This window comes from Salmo salar, chromosome ssa09, assembly GCF_905237065.1.
Source record: "Salmo salar chromosome ssa09, Ssal_v3.1, whole genome shotgun sequence".
In the NCBI taxonomy this organism is placed as follows: Eukaryota; Metazoa; Chordata; class Actinopteri; order Salmoniformes; family Salmonidae; genus Salmo; species Salmo salar.
Genome location: NC_059450.1, coordinates 152,224,785 through 152,243,367, shown reverse-complemented (window position 1 = coordinate 152,243,367; position 18,583 = coordinate 152,224,785). Strand labels below are relative to the sequence as shown.

The 18,583-nt window shown below is 45.9% G+C and overlaps 1 protein-coding gene across 1 annotated transcript in view; it reads left to right on the top strand.

The window, feature by feature from the left end:
- The first annotated feature begins 9,436 nt into the window (after nucleotides 1-9,436).
- The window catches only part of kcnab1a (potassium voltage-gated channel subfamily A regulatory beta subunit 1a), a 161,977-nt gene continuing 152,830 nt past the window's right edge, over nucleotides 9,437-18,583 (top strand). The window contains exon 1 of the mRNA XM_045724824.1: nucleotides 9,437-10,525. Coding sequence (XP_045580780.1) covers nucleotides 10,221-10,525 — 305 coding nt within the window. The 5' untranslated portion in view covers nucleotides 9,437-10,220. The remainder of the gene's footprint in view (nucleotides 10,526-18,583) is intronic.

Here is an 18,583-nt window from a genome sequence, read left to right as displayed (position 1 = left end):
GCTCCGATGCCGGGAGATGAGGCTCCCGAAGGGAGGAAGACGCTGAGCTGGTAGGGAGTAGAGGATTAGAAACAGCCACAGGTGCCGCAACCTTTGTTCCCATCTGTCCTGTCTGCCGAGTGGACAAAAGAGTTCTTAAATCATCTGACAATGTCTGCAGCAGCGCCTCATGCTGGCCAATCACAGTTCCATGGTGGGCGAGAGCCGAACGTAAATGGTGGAGTTTGGCATGTTCCTCGAATGACTCAGAAATCTCTGCTGGGTCCATTGTTGGCTGCTGGGTCCATTGTTGGCTGCTGGTTCCATTGTTGGCTGCTGGGTCCATTGTTGGCTGCTGGGTCCATTGTTGGCTGCTGGGTCCATTGTTGGCTGCTGGATCCATTGTTGGCTGCTGGGTCCATTGTAGGTCTACTGTTACAATGATGCTTGTACGAACTCGAACCCGGGCGCAGAGAAACACAGCAAGCAGAAGTAAGGGTAAATCTAGATCTTTACTTAAAGTCTTGACAGAAACAAGGCAACAGCACAAGAGTGCCCTAAACAAAACACAAGACCTAAGCAAGGATCCAGGCCAACAGAGGAACCTAAATATCCAGGCAACCAAGTGAACAGAGAGGGCAATCAAACACGGGTGAAACCAATAAGAAACAATCAGGGTAACCTGGAAACTAGAAACAAGGTAAGGGTGCCCTCCAACAGTACCCTAAGGAACCACACTCAAAATCAAACCGAAACTGTGACACCCAAACATTTTATTTTTGTCCATTTCCTTTTCTTTAAAAACATTTCTAATCTGTGCTCCTTGATGAGCTGTTGTTGTGTCAGACACTGCATACATCATTACATTTACATTTTAGTAATTTAGCAGAAGCTCTTATCCAGAGCGACTTACAGTAGTGAATGCGTACATTTCATAAATTTTTTCCCGTACTGGTCCCCCGTGGGAATCAAACCCACAACCCAGGCGTTGCAAACACCATGCTCTACCAACTGAGCCACACGGGACCATACATCATGAATGGATCAAACCCCCCCCTTCCAAAATAATATTCATGTTTCATTGAGATCATTTTAGTATGAGGACTTTAAGGAACTTTGGGTCGTCTTCATTTGGGCAACTGCAATTATGTAAAGTGGATTTTTCTGTTGCCAGGTTTCCTTTTACCGTTATAAAATGTCCATTTGGGTCTGTAGTAATTTCTAGGACTTTTTTTTATCAATGAGAATTGAAACTCCTCTGGATCTTCGGAGTAGGTGGAGGCGAATACCAGCGGTAGAAAAGTACTGAATTGTCATTTTTTTAACAGAAAAAGTGAAAGTCACCCAGTACAATACTACTTGAGTCAAAGTCTAAAAGCATTTGATTTTAAATATACTTAATTATCAAAAGTAAATGCAATTTCAAAAATATACTTAAGTATCAAAAGTTAAGGGGGTGGCAGGTAGCCTAGTGGTTAGAGCGTTGGATCAGTAACAAGGTAAAAATCTGCCGTTCTGCCCCTGAACAAGGCAGTTAACCCACTGTTCCTAGGCTATCATTGTAAATACGAATTTGTTCTTAACTGACTTGCCTAGTTAAATAAAAAATTATATTCCTTACATAAAGCAGACTGAACCATTTTCTTGTTTTTTAGTCATTGGCACACTCCAAAACTCAGACATGTTTACAAACAAAGCATGTGTGTTTAGTGAGTCCGCCAGATCAGAGGCAGTAGGGATGTTCTCTTAATAAGTGTGTAAATTAGACAATTTTCCTGTCCTGGTAAGCATTCAAAATGTAACGAGTACTTTTGGGTGTCAGGGAAAATGTAAGGAGTAAAAAGTTCATTATTTTCTTTAGGAATGTAGTGGAGTAAAAGTAAAAGTTGTCAAAAATATAAATAGTAAAGTAAAGTACTACTTAAGTAGTACTTGAAAGTATTTTTACTGAAGTACTTTACACCGCTGGAGAATGCCAACCCATCCCAAGCTCCCCCAAACCTTTCTACTGCTGATAGGTGAGTTTCTTGTAAAAAAAACTGTTATTCTTTTATCAAATAGGAAAATACCTTAATTATTAAAATACCATAATTGTCACACGTTAGTATATTCATATTTAAAATCCCCATCAAAATCCATCCGTTTAAACTCTAGATATTTTTCTTGGATGAGCTGTGTCTCAATCCATCACATCTGCCGATGTCAGTGGTGGAAAGTGGATGAACTACAGCAATGTTTGTCAGACCATGCGATATCACGAAAATCGGTCTTGTCGCAAAAAAAAACCTTCTGTAGCTTCCGAGCAGTTCGGCCTACAAAAGTAATATGACCGCTCTATGGAAAGGGGAGATTCTCAGAGACACGAGACTTGTCTGAAGGTAACCTGGTACCGGTCAAAAAAACATATAGAAGTAGTTTTGCGCCCAACTTTCCTCTATCTCCTAGATAGAGGACAGACACTTCAAAACCTTATTCCTTATGATAAATTTTTGGACAGTCTGTTTTGCCATTTATGAATGTGTTATTCAATGTGTTTCTATGTACTATAGCACTAAAGGCCAAATTCAATATTTTATTCCCCCCAAAAATGATATATTTTTTGGATACCGACAGGAGTCCTAAAATTCTAAATCAACAAGCTAAGTCATCCATGGTATGATCCATGGTATGATCCATGGTATGACCCATGGTATGACCCATGGTATGACCCGTGGTATGATCCATGGTATGACCCATGGTATGATCCATGGTAGGATCCATGGTAGGATCCATGGTAGGATCATGGTAGATCCATGGTATGATCCATGGTAGGATCCATGGTAGGATCCATGGTATGATCCATGGTATGATCCATGGTAGGATCCATGGTATGATCCATGGTATGATCCATGGTATGACCCATGGTATGACCCATGGTAGGATCCATGGTAGGATCCATGGTATGATCCATGGTATGATCCATGGTAAGATCCATGGTAGGATCCATGGTATGATCCATGGTATGATCCATGGTAGGATCCATGGTAGGATCCATGGTAGGATCCATGGTATGATCCATGGTATGATCCATGGTATGACCCATGGTATGACCCATGGTAGGATCCATGGTATGATACATGGTATGATCCATGGTAGGATACATGGTAGGAGCCATGGTAGGATCCATGGTATGATCCATGGTATGATCCATGGTATGATCCATGGTATGATCCATGGTATGATCCATGGTAGGATCCATGGTAGGATCCATGGTATGATCCATGGTATGATCCATGGTATGATCCATGGTATGATCCATGGTATGACCCATGGTAGGATCCATGGTATGATCCATGGTAGGATCCATGGTATGATCCATGTTATGACCCATGGTAGGATCCATGGTATGAGACATGGTATGATCCATGGTAGGATACATGGTAGGAGCCATGGTATGATACATGGTAGGGTCCATGGTAGTGTCCATGGTAGGATCCATGGTATGATCCATGGTATGATCCATGGTAAGATCCATGGTAGGATCCATGGTATGATCCATGGCGATCCATTTTTTGACTTAATAGTACGTATTTACCCATTGTCTCATGAGCTTAGTTCAACTGTCATACCCAATCAGAACCCAAAATATAAACAAAGTAAACGTAAACAAACACTATATAGCTTTAAAACATGCTTAAAACTATAATTGTAATATAATGGATGTGAGTCCTTGCATCCATAGCTCTGTCTATGAATTTGAGAGTGGGTAAATTTTTTTCAGCCCCATCCCTCAGCTTTTTACCGAAACAGGGGTGGGGACAATGCTTTGTTATTATTTCTACTCTTGATTTCTGCTTTATTAAGTATTATCCACAACATGCTTAGGTCACTTTTTCAAAACTCTTCACACGGTTCTCCTAACTGACTTTCAGCTTGGCACAGCAGTTACTTTCACATCCAAAATGCACTAAAGCTACCAAAACGCTTCATACATGTCTCAAATCAACTCAATCTTCCATAACGCTAGCAAAGGTTGTCACACAACAAGCACACTTTGTCACTCAAAAAACACCAACACAATGTTTTCTTTTGTAAAATGTCTTTACAAAACAAGAACGACACCTCTCTACTGTTTAGAATTCACTGCAGTATGTGTTACAGGAATGAATCAGACAAGATGCAATATGCTTCAATATGTTTTATGTCCTTTTTTGGCATTGAGTGATTCCAAAAATACAATAATTTTTATATACACCATCCACTGATACAGATACAGTAGCAATGCTAGTCAACCCTGTCTTCTGCATTTGGCCACAGGTTCTCATCCATATCACATCTTATGTCATCTTGGGCAATACACATTTGATCATGTGGATGGTGGTCATAAACCTTCCACCTCCATGAGGAAAATAATTCCTCTATGGGGTTGAGGAATGGAGAGTAAGATGGGAGGAAAAGTGACACCATCCTGAGATGGGCTGCACACCACTCTGTGACTGCACGGAAGTGGTGAAATGTTACATTGTCCCATACAATTACAAATATTGGCCGAATTTCGCCTCACTGCAACCCTTTACTCACCTGGCACAACCGCTTCCATAGAGGTCATCCAGGAATGAAATGAAATGCTCGGTGTTGTATGGCCCAATTAGCAGTTTGTGTAACAGTAATCCATCAGAGGATACTGCTGCACACATTGTGATGTTGGCACCCCTCTGGCCCGGGACATCCACTGTGGCTCTTTGTCCAATCACATTCCTTCCTCGCCGCAAAGATGAAAATGTGGGGTGTTTGACTGGCTTCAATCTCCATGACTCTCTAAAATAAATCCAGAAGGCAACATAAGAGTTAGGCTATTACGCTAGTTTACATTATACCTTAAAACATGCCATTGTGTGCCTCTGCCCTGTTTAGTTTTGTTCAAAACCAGTTGTGTATTTAATAGTCATCTTACCTGGACATATTGGTTCCTGAGTTGCTTGACTCGTTCAGAGTTCCTCTCAAAGGGGACAGTGTACAACTGCTTCATTCTGACTTGATGTTGTTTCAGGACTCTAGAAATAGTTGTCATGCTTACATTGTGAATAATTCCAAATGTAATGTCTGCCAACACTGTCCCGAATCTGTGGGAGTTTTATGCCATTGTTTCTGATTACCATATCAAAGTTGCAGTTTCCTGCACAGCAGTGAAAATCCTACCTCTCCCATCTGTGGGAGGTAACTGTTGGGTCCTAAGCAGAAATACATAAACAATTACACACAAGTGGGTTTGGAGGCTTTGCTCAATTTACTTCTGTAATGTGCAGTTCAGTCAGATGCCCTTGCAGAATGCACATCTTACCTGTTGTTTTGCCTGGAATTTTCTCACAATAGATGCTACTGTTGACAGTTGCAGATTTGGCTGCACTCTCAGACCAGCCTCTCTCATTGATAGATCATGATTTAATACATGATCAGTTATAGTAGCCCTAATCTCATCTGAGACTACAGCTCTTGATCTTCCTCTCAGTCTTCTTCCACCACGCATACGTACTCCTCTTCCTCTCCCTCTCCCAGCCACTCTTCTTCCTCTGTCAGCCACTTCTCTATCTCTGGCTGGTTCCATGTTTACATTACAGTACAGCATTATTCCTAAGATGTCCCCTTTTGTATAGATGGTAATGTAATTGAAAGACTAACACCTGTGCAGGTGTTCAGCTACAATGGCAATCAGCTGTGGTTGGTCTAATTGTTTTGATAGTATTTAACCTTTTAGATTTGGAATATATTTCAATACGGTATTACTGCCTTATTTAATTTTGTGCTATGTTAGGTATTGAATTTAAGTTGAAAAGTTTTGAAAAGAGTATGTAAACATGTGCAAATTGGCCTGTAGGTACATAGAGTTTTGGTGGTGGTCGTGTCTGAGTGAGAAAATAATTCATTCAATTTGAAAGATGTAGTCATTGAATGAATTTTGTGCCAAAGCAATGAAAAATGATCCACAGTTTAGCCCACATAGACTGCTGTTGTGTTCACTGTGTGAAGAGTTTGGAAAAAGTGACCTAAATATTGAGAAATGGGTCCTAGCGATTGTAATTATTTTTGTATCTATCCTGCACTGTTGAACAGGTGAGAGAGCGACCTTATTTGAGCCTCTGTAGTGGTCGTTTCCTTTAATGCAGGCTATTGGTCATTCCGGTTGTTCCACAGCTTTCGGGGAAATTACAAAAATAAGATTTAAATTGTGGCTGGCGTCCTCCATCCAGTTTAATCGTTCAGTAAGCCCCGTAATTATTTATTTTTGTTCATCCACAGTTTTCTGGAGACATGAACAGGGAGTGAGAGAGAAAAGAGAGAGACATGGAAGGGGAGAGAGAGAGAGAGTGTGGGGGTAGACATGGGAGGGGGAGTGAGAGAGAGAGAGAGGATGGGGAGGAGAGACCTGGAAGGGGGAGTGAGAGAGAGGCTAGGGAGGATAGACCTGGAAGGGGGAGTGAGAGAGAGAGAGAGAGGATAGGGAGGAGAGACCTGGAAGGGGGAGTGAGAGAGAGAGAGAGAGGATAGGGAGGAGAGACCTGGAAGGGGGAGTGAGAGAGAGAGAGAGAGGATAGGGAGGAGAGACCTGGAAGGGGGAGTGAGAGAGAGGCTAGGGAGGATAGACCTGGAAGGGGGAGTGAGAGAGAGAGAGAGAGGATAGGGAGGAGAGACCTGGAAGGGGGAGTGAGAGAGAGGCTAGGGAGGATAGACCTGGAAGGGGGAGTGAGAGAGAGAGAGAGAGGATAGGGAGGAGAGACCTGGAAGGGGGAGTGAGAGAGAGAGAGAGAAGTTAGGGAGGAGAGACCCGGAAGAGGGAGTGAGAGAGAGAGGCTAGGGAGGAGAGAGACCTGGAAGCAGGAGTGAGAAAAAGAGAGGCTAGGGAGTGGAGAGACATGGGAGAAAGAGAGAGCGCGGCTAGGGAGGGAAGAGACGTATTCACAAGGGGGAGTGGGGGAGTGGGAGAGAGAGACACTAGGGAGGGGAGAGTCGTATTCACAAGGGGGAGTGGGGGAGAGAGCGAGAGAGACACTAGGGAGGGAGGGGAGAAACATGGAAGGGGGAGAGAGAGTACAATAAGTGACTGTAGGAGAGGTGATGGAGAGAGAGGGGATATTGGTGGAGAGAGAGGGAGAGGACGAGAGAGGAAGAGAGAGAATGTGTGGGTTAAAAAAGTTATCTGTCTCTTCTCTGTGTTGAGTTGAGAGGGGTGCGATCAGTTCTTTTTCCTTGCCTCTCATGGGGTGCGAGGGCGGATTCCAGTGCTTATTGGTGTCCCCCTAGCTTGCCTCCCTCCCTCTCCCTCCCCTTTCCCTCCCCCTCTTGAGGTATTCTTGTCCATGACTCACCCATTCCAGCACTGAGGGGTATGTAACTGCTCTCAACATGGGCTCCTAAGAAAAGGAAATGAGAGAGAGAACGCGAGAGAGAGAAAGCGAGAGAGAGAGAAAGCGAGAGAGAGAGACAGAGAGAGAGAGACAGAGAGAGAGAGACAGAGAGAGAGAGAGCAAAACAACATTTCTGGAACTTATTGAGCATTTCTCAGAATCACGATGCTGAAGGTAAAAATTACTTGGGTTTGTTTTTATTGTTGTCATAGCTGATATTTTTATTTATTTTTTATTTATTTTTCTTCAGTCCTGTCTGTTCCCCTTATAGGCTGAGGCATTAGAGGATCTCACAGTCCTGTCTGTTTCCTTCTATAGGCTGAGGCGTTAAAGGATCTCTTAGTCCTGTCTGTTCCCCTTATAGGCTGAGGCATTAGAGGATCTCACAGTCCTGTCTGTTCCCCTTATAGGCTGAGGCATTAGAGGATCTCTTAGTCCTGTCTGTTCCCCTTATAGGCTGAGGCATTAGAGGATCTCTTAGTCCTGTCTGTTCCCCTTATAGGCTGAGGCATTAGAGGATCTCACAGTCCTGTCTGTTCCCCTTATAGGCTGAGGCATTAGAGGATCTCTTAGTCCTGTCTGTTCCCCTTATAGGCTGAGGCATTAGAGGATCTCACAGCCCTGTCTGTTCCCCTTATAGGCTGAGGCATTAGAGGATCTCTTAGTCCTGTCTGTTCCCCTTATAGGCTGAGGCATTAGAGGATCTCACAGTCCTGTCTGTTCCCCTTATAGGCTGAGGCATTAGAGGATCTCTTAGTCCTGTCTGTTCCCCTTATAGGCTGAGGCATTAGAGGATCTCTTAGTCCTGTCTGTTCCCCTTATAGGCTGAGGCATTAGAGGATCTCACAGTCCTGTCTGTTCCCCTTATAGGCTGAGGCATTAGAGGATCTCACAGTCCTGTCTGTTCCCCTTATAGGCTGAGGCATTAGAGGATCTCACAGTCCTGTCTGTTCCCCTTATAGGCTGAGGCATTAGAGGAGCTCACAGCCCTGTCTGTTCCCCTTATAGGCTGAGGCATTAGAGGATCTCTTAGTCCTGTCTGTTCCCCTTATAGGCTGAGGCATTAGAGGAGCTCACAGCCCTGTCTGTTCCCCTTATAGGCTGAGGCATTAGAGGAGCTCACAGCCCTGTCTGTTCCCCTTATAGGCTGAGGCATTAGAGGATCTCACAGTCCTGTCTGTTCCCCTTATAGGCTGAGGCGTTAGAGGATCTCACAGCCCTATTATGTTCTATATTTTATTATATCCTGTAGTTTGAATGAGTGTTAAACTGCAGGGTGATTGCTGGGAGGATGTTTTGCTGAGGTCACAATAGCCCTGTCTGTGTGTTGTCACTTAGTGGATTGTCCTAGCGCATGTCAGCGACCCTCTCCCTTCTCTACTTATTGGAAATCCTGTGTGTGTGTGTGTGTGTGTGTGTGTGTGTGTGTGTGTGTGTGTGTGTGTGTGTGTGTGTGTGTGTGTGTGTGTGTGTGTGTGTGTGTGTGGTGTGTGATGTGTGTGCATACGGGCTCAGCACAGTGGTTGCCAAAGGATATGGGAAGGTGCCACTCCTCCTCATTCCTACAATACAGTCAGTGACGATACATGAAGTCAGTTTGACTGTCAGACACGGCAAAGGTCAGAGGGCACAGAACCTTGCCCTGCTTGATGAGGGAGGACCATGGGAAGAGAACGAGAGAGGGGAGGGAGGGACATGAAGAGAGAAAATGACTGGAGTGGGAGAAGAGAGATCGGAAAGAGAATGAGAGTGGGAGTGGGAGATACTGAGAGTGGGAGAGAGTGGGAGAGGGAGAGACTGAGAGTGGGAGAGAGTGGGAGAGGGAGAGACTGAGAGTGGGAGAGAGTGGGAGAGGGAGAGACTGAGAGTGGGAGAGAGTGGGAGAGGGAGAGACTGAGAGTGGGAGAGAGTGGGAGAGGGAGAGACTGAGAGTGGGAGAGAGTGGGAGAGGGAGAGACTGAGAGTGGGAGAGAGTGGGAGAGGGAGAGACTGAGAGTGGGAGAGAGTGGGAGAGGGAGAGACTGAGAGTGGGAGAGAGTGGGAGAGGGAGGGAGGGAGGGAGAATGGGAGGGAAATAGAGGAATGGTAGACAACAAGATTTGGATGTAAATGGTTGATGAGGGAGGGAGGGAAAGTGGAAAAGGGAGGGAGGAAGGAAGAGAGGGAAAGAGTGAAAGAAGGAGGGATGGAAAAACATGTCCCAGATTCCCATGCTATTTAATAGAGAGCATTACCAAAGTGAGCTGATAGAATGTTAGAGAAGAGGGGAACGTGACAGCATATGTGTGTGTGCGTGTGTGTTTCTGTGTGCAGACAGATATGTGACTGATCGTAAGCAGGAATATACTTGATGTGCTGTAGTATCAGGCATCCTTTCCATGCAGGACTTTTTCTTTACTGACAGATGGAAATTGACTCTTCAGAAAAGCCTCAGACCAGGAACCTTGGAATAATATTATACTGGCTCTTCAGACAAGCGTCAGACCAGGACCTGGGATATTATTATACCGTAGTATGTACACTGTATTTGAAAACTGTGAATTAGTAGATAGTGTTTTCGTACGTGTAGTACTGGAGTAGTATTTTTTAGGATCTTTGTCTTCCTTCCAAATATGGAGATCTAACTAGAACGTATTTCTATTGGATGCTTGACAGAGTACACACTAGATGGTCAACTTTAATATATTTTATCTATTTGTAAATTGAGACATTCATAACACACACACACACACACACCATGGGGTCTGCCTGCTGAGGGTCCTATCTGGGACTCTTCTGGGTGTGTCTGAGAGAGACGGACAGAAGACGGGAGAGACTAAAAGAGAGAAAAAGGGGAAGGTGAGCGTGTGAGCCAAAGAGATGTACCTGTACAAAGCTACCTGTTCAGACATCCCTAACCCAAAGCAGAAGGGAGCCTCCAAACAAGCGGACAAGGGCCCAGGGGGACCGTTAGGACAGGGGGGCCTGGGGGGTCAGGGTGGCCAAGGAAGGAAATGTCCCCTGGATTCGGCGAGGCCCGGGGCAAGACCCTACACCCCTCTTATGCTGTGGGGTGGACTGAGAGCCAACACCTCTCTGGAGGTCAAACAGCTGGAGGAGTTTCTCAATGTCCACGCTCTGTCACTACAGGACACTGTGATGAATCAGACCCACATGGCCTACAGGTAATAGTCTACAGTTGTGTGTGTCTTAATGCTGAGCAACGTTGTGTAAATGGCATACAGGTGTCTGTGTGTGTGTTTGTCTGCTATGTGGCATTGGGATGTCTGTCTGTTTGCTACTGTAGTCTTCTCTAACTTGCAGTTGAGAACTAGCTGGTGTGGGTGGTAGTTGATGAGAACTAGCTGGTGTGGGTGGTAGTTGTTGAGAACTAGCTGGTGTGGGTGGTAGTTGATGAGAACTAGCTGGTGTGGGTGTTAGTTGTTGAGAACTAGCTGGTGTGGGTGGTAGTTGATGAGAACTAGCTGGTGTGGGTGGTAGTTGATGAGAACTAGCTGGTGTGGGTGTTAGTTGATGAGAACTAGCTGGTGTGGGTGGTAGTTGATGAGAACTAGCTAGTGTGGGTGTTAGTTGTTGAGAACTAGCTGGTGTGGGTGGTAGTTGATGAGAACTAGCTGGTGTGGGTGTTAGTTGATGAGAACTAGCTGGTGTGGGTGTTAGTTGATGAGAACTAGCTGGTGTGGGTGGTAGTTGATGAGAACTAGCTAGTGTGGGTGGTAGTTGATGAGAACTAGCTAGTGTGGGTGTTAGTTGATGAGAACTAGCTAGTGTGGGTGTTAGTTGTTGAGAACTAGCTGGTGTGGGTGGTAGTTGATGAGAACTAGCTGGTGTGGGTGGTAGTTGATGAGAACTAGCTAGTGTGGGTGTTAGTTGTTGAGAACTAGCTGGTGTGGGTGGTAGTTGATGAGAACTAGCTGGTGTGGGTGGTAGTTGTTGAGAACTAGCTAGTGTGGGTGTTAGTTGTTGAGAACTAGCTGGTGTGGGTGGTAGTTGATGAGAACTAGCTAGTGTGGGTGTTAGTTGATGAGAACTAGCTGGTGTGGGTGGTAGTTGATGAGAACTAGCTAGTGTGGGTGTTAGTTGTTGAGAACTAGCTGGTGTGGGTGGTAGTTGATGAGAACTAGCTGGTGTGGGTGGTAGTTGATGAGAACTAGCTGGTGTGGGTGGTAGTTGATGAGAACTAGCTGGTGTGGGTGTTAGTTGATGAGAACTAGCTGGTGTGGGTGGTAGTTGATGAGAACTAGCTAGTGTGGGTGTTAGTTGTTGAGAACTAGCTGGTGTGGGTGGTAGTTGATGAGAACTAGCTGGTGTGGGTGGTAGTTGATGAGAACTAGCTGGTGTCGGTGGTAGTTGATGAGAACTAGCTGGTGTCGGTGGTAGTTGTTGAGAACTAGCTGGTGTCGGTGGTAGTTGATGAGAACTAGCTGGTGTGGGTGGTAGTTGTTGAGAACTAGCTGGTGTGGGTGGTAGTTGATGAGAACTAGCTGGTGTCGGTGTTGTTCTCGTTGTTTGTGTTGTGAACTTTCTACTTTGGGAATCTAGGTGTTCTGTTTGTGGTTCATCACCTAGATCAGCTGTGTGTATGTATACACTAGCCAGTATACACTTCCTCAAAATAATAATAAGATAACTAAAGAAATCTGTCATTAATTTTGACGTTTTTGCCGAGGAGATCATAGTCGCGCAATTTTACACCTCACTAAGATGTTTGGTGCAGTATTTTTCAATGAAAAAATGTGCATGAAAATGAGTGGTCTCTCGTTGAATGACAACAAAAACATCCCTGAGTGGCCAAGTTAACATTCCTAAGTGGCCATGTTAACATCCCTGAGTGGCCAAGTTAACATTCCTGAGTGGCCATGTTAACATCCCTGAGTGGCCATGTTAACATCCCTGAGTGGCCATGTTAACATCCCTGAGTGGCCATGTTAACATCCCTGAGTGGCCATGTTAACATCCCTGAGTGGCCATGTTAACATTCCTGAGTGGCCATGTTAACATCCCTGAGTGGCCAAGTTAACATCCCTGAGTGGCCATGTTAACATCCCTGAGTGGCCAAGTTAACATCCCTGAGTGGCCATGTTAACATCCCTGAGTGGCCATGTTAACATCCCTGAGTGGCCAAGTTAACATCCCTGAGTGGCCAAGTTAACATCCCTGAGTGGCCATGTTAACATCCCTGAGTGGCCATGTTAACATCCCTGAGTGGCCATGTTGACTTCTCTGAGTGGCCAAGTTAACATCCCTGAGTGGCCATGTTGACTTCTCTGAGTGGCCAAGTTAACATCCCTGAGTGGCCATGTTAACATCCCTGAGTGGCCATGTTAACATCCCTGAGTGGCCAAGTTAACATCCCTGAGTGGCCATGTTAACATCCCTGAGTGGCCATGTTGACTTCTCTGAGTGGCCATGTTAACATCCCTGAGTGGCCATGTTAACATCCCTGAGTGGCCAAGTTAACATCCCTGAGTGGCCATGTTGACTTCTCTGAGTGGCCATGTTAACATCCCTGAGTGGCCATGTTAACATCCCTGAGTGGCCAAGTTAACATCCCTGAGTGGCCATGTTGACTTCTCTGAGTGGCCATCACCTTGAATGTGCAGCGTTCGCGTACACGATGAGTTGATGATTATCAGAGACCTTTATCAAAGTGGATGACAATCTGTAAAAAAATGTAGAGAAAAAAAATATTGAATGACCAGCCCTTTTCATAGATATTTCACTCGCTGTTCGTCAAGAACCAAACAATACTACCAACATCTCTCTTTACTCTCCTGTGCTTTGCTTTTATACAGCTCATGACATCAGACATCCATTTAATCAGTCTAGAGAGGAGATATGATGAACATTCTCCTTTATTTATATTTAATGTCTTGACACCTCTCGCCTGGTAATATTGTATAGGATTGTGAGGAGGATTGTGAGGAGGATTATGAGGAGGATTGTGAGGAGGATTGTGAGGAGGATTGTGAGGAGGATTATGAGGAGGATTGTGAGGAGGATTGTGAGGAGGATTGTGAGGAGGATTGTGAGGAGGATTGTGAGGAGGATTGTGAGGAGGATTATGAGGAGGATTCTGAGGAGAATTGTGAGGAGGATTCTGAGGAGGATTGTGAGGAGGATTGTGAGGAGGATTGTGAGGAGGATTGTGAGGGCAGAGGTGGTGTTCAGCACGTGTCACATGCGCTCTCTCTCTTTGTGTGTGTGTGTGTGTGTGTGTGTGTGTGTGTGTGTGTGTGTGTGTGTGTGTGTGTGTGTGTGTGTGTGTGTGTGTGTGTGTGTGTGTGTGTCTGTGTGTGTGTGTGTAGTGCAGACAGTTTGACTGATTCAATCGTTTAACTTTGTACAGAAGGCTGTGTGAAGGTTAGTGTTTTACAGAAGGGGTAGTGTTGACCTGAAGGCTGTGTGAAGGTTAGTGTTTTACAGAAGGGGTAGTGTTGAACTGAAGGCTGTGTGAAGGTTAGTGTTTTACAGAAGGGGTAGTGTTGAACTGAAGGCTGTGTGAAGGTTAGAGAGGTGGTGTTGTGTGAAGGTTAGAGAGGTAGTGTTGTACAGAAGGCTGTGTGAAAGTTAATGTTTTATAGAAGGCTGTGTGAAGGTTAGAGAGGTAGTGTTGTACAGAAGGCTGTGTGAAGGTTAGTGTTTTACAGAAGGCTGTGTGAAGGTTAGAGAGGTAGTGTTGAACAGAAGACTGTGTGAAGGTCAGAGAGGTTAGTGTTTTACAGAAGGCAGTGTGAAGGTTAGAGAGGTTAGTGTTTTACAGAAGGCTGTGTGAAAGTTAGAGAGGTAGTGTTGAACAGAAGAATGTGTGAAGGTCAGAGAGGTTAGTGTTTTACAGAAGGCTGTGTGAAGGTTAGTGTTTTACAGAAGGCTGTGTGAAGGTTAGAGAGGTAGTGTTGAACAGAAGAATGTGTGAAGGTCAGAGAGGTTAGTGTTTTACAGAAGGCTGTGTGAAGGTTAGAGAGGTTAGTGTTTTACAGAAGGCTGTGTGAAGATTAGAGAGGTAGTGTTTTACAGAAGGCTGTGTGAAGATTAGAGAGGTAGTGACCCTGCTGATGTACTTTATTGTCCATCCCCTCTTCTTTCTCTCTCTCTCTCTCTCTCTCTCTCTCTATCCCTCTCTCTCTTTCTCTCTGTTTCTCACTCCCTCTCTCTTTCTCTCTTTCTCCCTCTCTCTCTCTCTCTCTCCCTCTATCCCTCTCTCTCTTTCTCTCTGTTTCTCACTCCCTCTCTCTTTCTCTCTTTCTCCCTCTCTCTCTCTCTCTCTCGCTCTCTCTCTCTCTCTATCCCTCTCTCTCTTTCTCTCTGTTTCTCACTCCCTCTCTCTTTCTCTCTCTCTCTCTCTCTTTCTCTCTCTCTTTTTCTCGCTCTCTCCATCTGTTTATCTCCCTCCCCCTCTCTCAATTAAATTAAATTAAATTCAATTCAAAGGGCTTTATTGGCATGGGAAACATATGTTAACATTGCCAAAGCAAGTGAGGTAGATAATAAATAAAAGTGAAATAAACAATCAAAATGAACAGTAAACATTACACTCACAAAAGTTCCAAACGAATAAAGACATTACAAATGTCATATTATGTCTATATACAGTGTTGTAACGATGTGCAAATAATTAAAGTACAAAAGAGAAAATAAATAAGCATAAATATGGGTTGTATTTGCAATGGTGTTTGTTCTTCACTGGTTGCCCTTTTCTTGTGGCAACAGGTCACAAATCTTGCTGCTGTGATTACACACTGTGGTATTTCACCCAGTAGATATGGGAGTTTATCAAAATTGGATTTGTTTTCGAATTCTTTGTGGGTCTGTGTAATTTGAGGGAAATATGTGTCTCTAATATGGTCATTCATCTCTCTTTCTCTCTATCTATCTCCTCCCCTTTCTCTCTCATTCTTTCTTTCTTTCTTTCTTTCTTTCTTTCTTTCTTTCTTTCTTTCTTTCTTTCTTTCTTTCTTTCTTTCTTTCTTTCTTTCTTTCTTTCTTTCTTTCTTTCTTTCTTTCTTTCTTTCTTTCTCCCCCCTCTTTCCCTCTCTCCCTCTCTCTCCCTCTCCACAGAACCACCTAACCACAGCATGACCCTGCATAGCACGGGGGGGGGGGGAGGAATGGGGGGGGGCTCTCCCGTGGTAACCAGTGACCTCTTTAGCCCTTTGGATTGTGGGAACTGCTCTCCCCCACAGGCACAACTGACAGATGCGAAGGTGCCGAGGGCATTCAGGAAACCAGTGCCCTTATTCAGACATTATCAGATCAATTTCATCTACGTATCCACATCGGTACCTGAATATCAATCTTGTCAGCGCTGGAAAATCAATGCAGGGACTTTAGCTTCAACAAGCACAACAACAGTGTTATTTACCCCATGTAACCGTTGTATAGCCAGATTTGTCCTGCTGAGATTTATCAAGCGTGCACCTGTGGCAAAAAAGTCCATTATTTTAGAAGGTCTGTAAACGTGTTCCTTGTTTGTTTTGGATGGCTGTCTATATGGAGTTGTTTGTTTTGGATGGCTGTCTATATGGAGTGACCGTGGAGATCTGTGGTGGGATTTATCTGTGTTTATCAGCAGAGAGGAGAGGGTAAGAGGGAAAGAATGAGAGGAAGGGAGGGAGATAAAAAGGGAGGTCTAGAAAGGGGGGTGGAGAGAGAGAGAGGGGGTGGAGAGAGAGGGGAGAGGAGAGAGAGAGAGGTGGGTGGAGAGAGAGTGGGGGTGGAGAGAGAGAGAGGGGGTGGAGAGAGAGTGGGGGTGGAGAGAGAGAGGGGGGTGAAGAGAGAGTGGGGGTGGAGAGAAAGGGGGTGGAGAGAGAGGGTGGAGAGAGAGGGGTGGAGAGAGATAGAGGGGGGTGGAGTGAGAGAGGGGGTGGAGAGAGGGAGACAAAGGGGTGGAGAGAGAAAAACAAGGTGGTTGGAGAGAGACGGGGGTGGAGAGAGAGAGAGAGAGAGAGAGGGGGGTGGAGAGAGAGAGGGGGTGGAGAGAGAGGGGGGTGGAGAGAGAGAGGGTGTTGAGAGAGGGTTGGAGAGAGATAGACCCAACCAAATCTTGAGAAAACAAAAAGATAATTACTTGATACATTGGAAAGAATTAACAAAAAAACAGAGCAAACTAGAATGCTATTTGGCCCTAAACAGAGAGTACACAGTGGCAGAATACCTGACCACTGTTACTGACCCAAACTTAAGGAAAGCTTTGACTATGTACAAACTCAGTGAGCATAGCCTTGCTATTGAGAAAGGCCGCCGATGGCAGACCTGGCTCTGAAGAGAAGACAGGCTATGTGCACACTGCCCACAAAATGAGGTGGAAACTGAGCTGTACTTCCTAACCTCCTGCCAAATGTATGACCATATTAGAGTCACATATTTCCCTCAGATTACACAGACCCACAAAGAATTAGAAAACCCAATTTTGATAAACTCCCATATCTACTGGGTGAAATACCACAGTGTGCCATCACAGCAGCAATATTTGTGACCTGTTGCCACAGGAAAAGGGCAACCAGTGAAGAACAAACACCATTGTAAATACAACCCATATTTATTCCCATGCCAATAAAGCCCCTTGAATTGAATTGAATTGAATTGAGAGAGAGGAAGGGGGGGTTGGAGTGAGAGAGAGAGACGGAGGGTGGAGAGAGAGAGAGGGGGTGGAGAGAGAGCGAGGGGGTGGAGAGAGATGCGGTGGAGAGAAAAAGAGAGGGGGGGTGGAGAGAGAGAGCGGGGGTGGAGAGAGAGGGGTTAGAGAGAGAGGGGGTGGAGAGAGAGAATACATTTGCAGCTTTATTAAAATGTAATAACCTGTCAGAAGGTCATGTGACTGATTCAATCTGTGTGTGTGTGTGCGTACACTACAGCCCTTCTGTCTGTCTGTCTGTCTGTCAGGTTTCACTGTATCCACAGGGCTTTAAGGGTTCTTAATTTACTCTTAGTGAAGCTGTAGTGTATTGTAAGCCAACACTCAAGCCACGCCAAGCGAAACAGCCTCAGTGTAAACACGCCAAGGAGTTGATATCTTATTCATCTCGGAAGACAAGAGAATATTTACCATTGGAGCAGCACGTGTCCCCAGTAATACTTCATTGGCCAGACCATCAGAGAGAGGTGTCGTGTGTGTGTGTGTGTGTGTGTGTGTGTGTGTGTGTGTAATAACTAAATAACCAAAAGTTCCAACACAATGACATTCTAATGTTTGCTGGCAACTTGAATGTTAGACAACATTGTTTTTTCAGGTAGAGTATCTCTGACTGTTGGTGGTTGTTCCTAAAGCTGAACACTGCTCTCTGGGCTATGCTCAGATGTTATGAGCTAAGTGTTTCCTTAACTGTTAGGTGGTGGGCAATACTCTGAAATATTCTGTTGGACTATGTGAAGGGTCAGTAAGAGAGATTGAGTGGAGGAGGGAGAGGCCAGGGGAGGTCAGAGAGGCCAGGGGAGGCCAGGGGAGGTCAGGAAGGTCAGGGAGGTCAGGGAGGTCAGGGAGGTCAGGGAGGTCAGGGAGGCCAGGGGAGTTAAGAGAGGCCAGGGGCCAGGGGAGGTCAGGGAGGTCAGGGAGGCCAGGGGAGTTAAGAGAGGCCAGGGGAGGCCAGAGAGGCCTGGGGAGGTCAGAGAGGCCAGGTGAGGCCAGGGGAGTTCAGGGAGGCCAGGGGAGTTCAGGGAGGTCAGGGAGGCCAGGGGAGTTAAGAGAGGCCAGGGGCCAGGGGAGGTCAGGGAGGTCAGGGAGGCCAGGGGAGTTAAGAGAGGCCAGGGGAGGCCAGAGAGGCCTGGGGAGGTCAGAGAGGCCAGGTGAGGCCAGGGGAGTTCAGGGAGGCCAGGGGAGTTCAGGGAGGTCTGGGAGGCCAGGGGAGGCCAGGGGAGGCCAGGGGAGGTCAGGGAGGTCAGGGAGGCCAGGGGAGGTCAGGGAGGCCAGGGGAAGTCAGGAAGGTCAGGGTGGTCAGGGTGGTCAGGAAGGCCAGGGGAGGTTAGAGAGGCCTGGGGAGGTCAGGGAGGTCAGGGAGAACAGGGGAGTTCAGGGAGGCCAGGGAGGTCAGGGAGGTCAGGGAGGTCAGGGAGGCCAGGGAGGTCAGGGAGACCAGGGAGGTCAGAGAGGCCAGGGAGGTCAGAGAGGCCAGGGGAGGCCAGGGGAGGCGGTCAGAGAGGCCAGGGGAGTTCAGGAAGGTCAGGGAGGCCAGGGAGGTCAGGGAGGTCAGGGAGGTCAGGGAGGCCAGGGAGGTCAGAGAGGCCAG